General features: G+C 32.3%; 1 protein-coding gene across 1 annotated transcript; it reads left to right on the plus strand.

The window, feature by feature from the left end:
• The first annotated feature begins 3,091 nt into the window (after positions 1-3,091).
• On the plus strand, positions 3,092-6,184 carry LOC133814494 (transcription factor MYB98-like). Its single transcript, XM_062247444.1, has 3 exons — positions 3,092-3,720; positions 3,844-3,970; positions 5,195-6,184. The coding sequence occupies exons 1-3, from the start codon at positions 3,092-3,094 to the stop codon at positions 5,909-5,911; spliced, it is 1,473 nt and encodes a 490-aa protein (XP_062103428.1). The 3' UTR covers positions 5,912-6,184.
• The last annotated feature ends 516 nt before the right edge of the window (positions 6,185-6,700 follow it).

Raw genomic sequence — 6,700 nt, forward strand, 5'->3', positions numbered from 1 at the left:
AAAACGATTGTTGAACAATTGTGTACAATATTGTTTTTTTTTTACAATTGACCAATTGGGTACAATATTGTTTGTTATACTGTTTTTGTTTATGCATTTCAATTTTTACAGTTAGTTACAATCTCCAATAGTTATAAGGTGATTTTAATTAAGACAATATGTAACGGAGTCTTTATTTTATATTTATTTTTTTCTTGGTCACATTTTTATTATAACTATGTAAAAATAACTTCGAATTAAGATGTTTTGATAAAACTATGACTAATTAGTATCTCATTATTAAATCTTATTACGCCTTTTCTTATCTTAATTCATAGTATTAATTAATTTAATAAATAACCAACGTAGTAATGTGCTAATGTTATATACATATAATATCTTTTTTAATGAAAAGAGAAAAGTAATTAGACGGAAGAGAGCGTAAAAAATGGAGTTGTTGTAGGGAGGAGCGATATATAACAAGTGGAACTCCGTTTACCTTGTGAAGAGTCCCAAAAACACTACAAAATATTTTCTTTTATTCATTCATTGTTTCTTATACGACTCATTTAATTGCTTTTTGGCTTCACACATGTATTTCATGCACTATCAAAAATCATTAAACAAATATCCAATTCACATTAATTTTGCTCACATATCCTACATTACCATCTATATATACTCACACCCAATCATAAACATTTTACTTCATGCCCAAGTATATCATTTCCCACTCTTTTTTTCACACCCAAGTAATCATTATCGTATACATAATTTACTATAGTAAGTTTCTTTAATTTGGTAAATAAGGATAGACTTGTAAATAAGTATATGTCTTATGAAAATATCTAAATACAATTTGACAAGCCAAATACATGAAAATCTTCATTTAAAAAAAAACTTGAAAATCTTATCATTTTACAATTATATATATATATAGTATTACAGGTTATAACATACTAACTATGGAAGATATTTATTCTTTTAAGAATCTAAATAATAATGTATGGAGGATTTTACCTGCCATAAGAGTTACATGTAATTATTATATGATAAAACTTCTATTGTTGGAGATTCTTGGATAGAGTTGCTGATTCAACGTATGTATTTGGTGAATCATCACTAACTAATAATGCCACTTCTAGTAATTAAATCAAGTACATATTTAGTGTTCTTATATATTCAAAGTACAAAATAAAAAGGATTTTATTCTTGAATATATTTACGGGTCATTTACAACAGGTTATGAAAATACTAACTAGGGTGGATATCACCTGCCATAAGTGTAACATGTAGTGATACTAATAACCATAAAAGAAAGAAAATAAGGATATGGACAACATAGCATTTGACTTTTAGTAATTAATGATGCCTTTCACCGAATTAAAAAACACCAAAAATTTATATTAAATAGTCTTTAACCAGAGCATATATAAATGTGAAAAATATCAACTATTTCTCTCTTTTTAAAGGCTTCATGTACTCCGACTACTATGGTAATTTTTCTTCTATTCGGGTACTTGGTATAATATACAAAGTAGTAGTAGGTAGTAATTAATATATTTTTTTAATATTAATTATCTTTATTCTTTAAGGATAAGACTGAATTTGTTGCTAGACTAATTTCAATAAGTGCCAGAAAACTTGTCTTTTTAAAGGAAAAAAGCAAAATTCAAGAATGATTTAATTGTAATTAAACTGAGTCATTTATTTAAAAATGACAATTTAAGAGGTTTTGAAATGACTGTTACATATATAGTAACTGCAGTGCTATAATTGCTCAAGGGTCGTGAGTCATATCTCAGACAAAGCCATTCAAGGATTTTAACCTCATTACCTTACGGACAAAAGATATGGTTACAACCTTATTAAGAAATTCAACCCTAAAACAATAACTAATAAATTAATTAAAAAAATTGATTGTGAAATTACTTTTTTACCCTCATCTCAAGCAACATATATAATTAAAGGGAGTTCTTACCTCATCTTTTTTTTTATTAGTATACGAACTAAAGAATAAAAAAAGAAAGAAACATCGTTGATAAAGAGAACTTATATAACAATAAAAGGGAGTTCTTTCCATGGTTTTTACTTTTTTTTACTTTCTAAATTGGCCGTATTTATACATGTGGTCACGGTCAAGAACTCAAATTTTCTTTCAACGACTGGGCCAATGTCCGTACAAATTAGTAAACTAATTGTATACACATAGTTCCATATAGTTTTGCTTCTCTTAAAGTGGCAATTTGAACCGTAAGAATTGTTCACACAAAATACAGACCAAAATAATAAGTTGACTGTAGTCTATAGACTCTTATTGTGTAATTAAATTGTAACATTTAAAGCTAAATTTGAACGAATAAATAGCCTGAAGAATTGTCTTTCTTAAGTGAATAAAATTGAAAAACAAAATTGATTTCTCAACGTATCCCAACATGAACACCCTTAGAGCATTAATGTTGGCTAATATAGAACCATTAACAACCATGATTTAGAAGAAGAGAATAAATCATAACATTATATATAAGTAAGTTATTATATATATATAGAACATATATATATATATATACAAAACAAAATGTTAAAGAGCATTTGATATAATATACTGATATATTGGTACAATTCAATATAACGGCCCACACAATTTAAATTAATAATGAATATTGAGTATAGCTAAATTATGTGGTAAGGTGACAAATAAAAACACAAAAATTGCTCTTGAACCATGTCTACAAAGCATAAAAGAAAGAAGCAACACATGTCTTCCACGTGTCTTAGACTATTCCTCAGAATTTATCCTAAAATACAAGGCCATATAACGACCTAATCATTATATATTTCATTACCGTAAAAAATGTTATAATTTTGCGGCATCTTGAAAAAAAATGTACTATACCGAACTATCAAGGAAGGCAAACAGACACATGCAGCGAGCAATATTGACCGTTGGAGTAAAATACGTGGCACTCATCTAGCCATATTCTCTCCCCCCTGAGGCCCATAAAAGGCACCATTTACCCTTAACAAAAATCCACCCCACTCTTGCTTTCATAGCATCAGTACTATCTCTCTCTTGTTGTTCTTGTTCCTTCTCTCTAAGAGACTTGAAATCATGCAACTTGATTCTAGATTCACTATGAGATTTAACAATTTCGCTTTCCTCACGAACCCTCTCCCTGAAAATCCACTGAACAATGGATTTGCTCCTACCTTGGAGCTATCGTCCTACCACCACCATTTTGATCAACATCATGTTGATAACCATGATGAGGCCCCTCTCAATGGGTCTTCTCAACATGGCTTAGGTCATATCATGACCAAATCTGCTTCATCCACCCCTTTCTTTGGGGTTTCAACACCCAACGTCTCCTTTGAGACTGCTTACTCAAAATCATCTTTGCCTTTTTCGTCCCAAAACCAAAATGGTATCCTGCATGGTTTGGCTCAAAATGGTATCACCACTACCGAGCCACAAACCTATGTGTATGCAGCCCCCGAGCCGCCTGTGACCTTGAACTTTCGAGATTTGGGATCGGCTAAAAACATGGCCGATAATCATCTCTCATGCATAACCACTCCTGATTCTGTTCCTGGCCAGAAGGGATTACAAAAAAGATCATCAGCCTCATTTGTTGGCCATGGTCTGAAGAAGAAAAAGAGGACTCATATGAACCGAAAGGCTGGCAAGGTTCAAAAGAAATCCAATGTTATCAAAGGTCAATGGACGCCACAAGAGGATCGGTAATATAAAGCTAGCTAGCTAGAACTCATTAATATTTTTATTAATTTTTCGACAAAATAAATTTCTCTTCTTTATTTGTTTGGTTTGATGTTGTTATTCATATAAAAATATATACTTTGCAGAGTGTTGATGCAGCTGGTGGGGCGATATGGGATCAGAAAATGGTCGAAAATTGCTAAGATGCTCAGTGGTCGAGTGGGAAAGCAGTGTAGGGAGAGATGGCACAACCATCTGAGGCCGGACATTAGGGTTTAATTCTTTTTCCTCTTCTTCTCCACCACTACTATACATCCATACAATTTATATAGATATATATTTTCATACATATATATATATGCGACGATTTTTTTTTACTTCTTTTGTTAATCTAGCAAAAAATTGCTGTTCTTGTGAAATACATAAATTAATACACACACAACAACATACAGATATTTTCTGAAACATAGCTGTATCTCTTAATTTCATTAATACTAATACACAACATAATTTTATCAAATACATTCATAGATCTGGATTTTAGATGCTTTTTTCTTTTTCTAAAGTTTTGGTTATTCATTTATTAATTATTATCGTTTTTTACCTTTTTTACGCGTGTCGTAAAATATATGAAATTATTACGTTGCATTTGTCATTATATTATTTCTTTATATTGAGACCGTGTAAGATGACAATTCTATCCTTTCATTTAAGCGTAAACGTGGAAATTGAGTTGGCACTCACACATGTCGCATGGCAAGATGTGGGGCCCACACTGCCATACGAGAATTTTATCGGTCCAACTCAGCATATTTCTTATAATATCTGTCGACTAAGATGGATATTATTTATTTTATAAAAAATATGCACTGAAATGGATATAAAGTTGTCCGTTTTCAATACTTATATTGAATATTAATTACACTTTTGAAAAAACATTACATAAAACAGGTACATTATTTTTTTATTAAAAAAATAAAAGAAGGTACTTTAAATGTGTATATTTTTATTTTATTTTTCCATCTAAATGTTGAAATTTTAAAATTTTGTTTACTCTAGTCCTCTTGTTATGAATTTCATTGTAATAATAGTTTTATTAGTTATTGTGAAATTTTGAATAAATATTGTAAGTACCTTTTTTTTGTTTTCTCTCTTCATTAATGCTATACATTTCACTCTAAATATTATAATCATTTTAAATTTATTTGAAATATATACCCCTCTAAGATATTTTACTCTCTCATGACCTACCTATTTGTTCATATCCCTAAGATTTATTTTACAAACTATACATATATCCCTATTACGTAAGCATACAATATACACTGTCTTGGAATATGACGATGAAATATATGCATGTAACGTACATACATGTATTTCCGAACTCTAACATATTATAGGGCATAAAAGATCGTCACACCTATATTTCTCTTCATATATTATTACACATAATCCTGATATTTATAGTTATATGTTTGAATTCTCTTACAATTACAGAAAGATACATGGAGTGAAGATGAGGACATAGTTCTGATTGAGGCCCACAAAGAACTCGGAAATCGATGGGCCGAGATTGCAAAAAGACTTGATGGAAGATCTGAGAACACCATCAAGAACCACTGGAACGCCACCAAGAGGAGGCAAAGCTCGAAGAAGAAGAGCAGAGACCCCAACAACAAAGGCAGCACTCTTCTCCAGGACTACATCAGGAGCCTCGAGCCGAGCGACGAGAATTCCACCACCTCAACCCCTGAAAACAATAACAACAACGGTGTGGCAGTTGTGGTGGGAGAGAGGCCAGAGTTTTATCCTGAGGACCATGAAGAGATTGAACATTATGAGCATGAGAACTATGATCCTGATAACTATGGTTATGAATCGAACGCAGCTGTTGTCCTGATGGCCGCTGCCTCGGCTGACCAGAGCTCTGATATGAGTGAAGATAGTACTGATGAAGCCTGGACTGACAACTTCTATAATGTGGATCTGGGTGCTATGGATGCGAATGCTACAAATGACAAGAATCTTTACTCTGAGAGTTACGGGTTTCGGTCGTTGCTTGAGGAAATGTCGTATGGGTCTGTGATTATGAACGACGAGAATGGTGTGGATTTCCAGATAAGGTCTGAGATCGAGAGCCTTATGCGAGGCCCTGGAGAGGCAGTGAAGAAGGAGATGGATTTAATGGAGATGCTCTGCCTGGGAAAGCTTTAAACAGATATCGCGAGCAAGTTCCATAGAAGAATCACCACAATGCCTAGCTAGTACTAGTTCTTCAACTGGTTTCTATGTAACCGTGGTGGCTTTAGAAAATATTTACTCATTCAGTATTGTCGTCGTTTACTTTTTTTTCGCGTCAAAAACAACAGTCGTTTCATTGAATGTCGTTTTAGTTTCTCAGTGTCTTAAGTCTCTAGTTTTATTTTATGTCGTGTGTCGTCGTGTCTTGGCCTTTCTATACAGATTTGTATGTCTGTACTTGGGGGCTAATCATCGTCCTAATTACTCCACAAAGAAAAAAAAGAAGTCTAATTGTTATGACGGAAAGTCTGTAGACATAATTTTCTCTTTGTATTATGGATAATTTGGACCAGTTATGTTAAATTTCTTTTCGGGTTACATTTCCCTTCTTTTATAATTGTTTATATGTATAGATTTAAATATTCCAGCTTTCTATTCAAAACTAAATTGGTTATTTAACGATTAATTGCTGTATTGATTTAATTACCCCATATATGACTATCGGTTACAAATTACAACAACGTGAAATTATTATTATTTTATTCTCATCCAAATGCAAAAATAATGATCAACGTCTCCTTTTCAGATTGAAACAAAAACCTTGTTACACCCAGATAAGAGGTTATGACCCCGAAAATTGGGCTTGTCAGGTGTGAGCTCGAAATATATGAAAACATCATATGGTCCAGTCGTAAAACCTCTAAAGTAAAACAACGACCCCGAGGATGTGTAACCTCGAATATTCTCTGAGCTCGCGACGGG

The sequence above is a fragment of the Humulus lupulus genome, chromosome 2 (assembly GCF_963169125.1).
Source record: "Humulus lupulus chromosome 2, drHumLupu1.1, whole genome shotgun sequence".
In the NCBI taxonomy this organism is placed as follows: domain Eukaryota; kingdom Viridiplantae; phylum Streptophyta; class Magnoliopsida; order Rosales; family Cannabaceae; genus Humulus; species Humulus lupulus.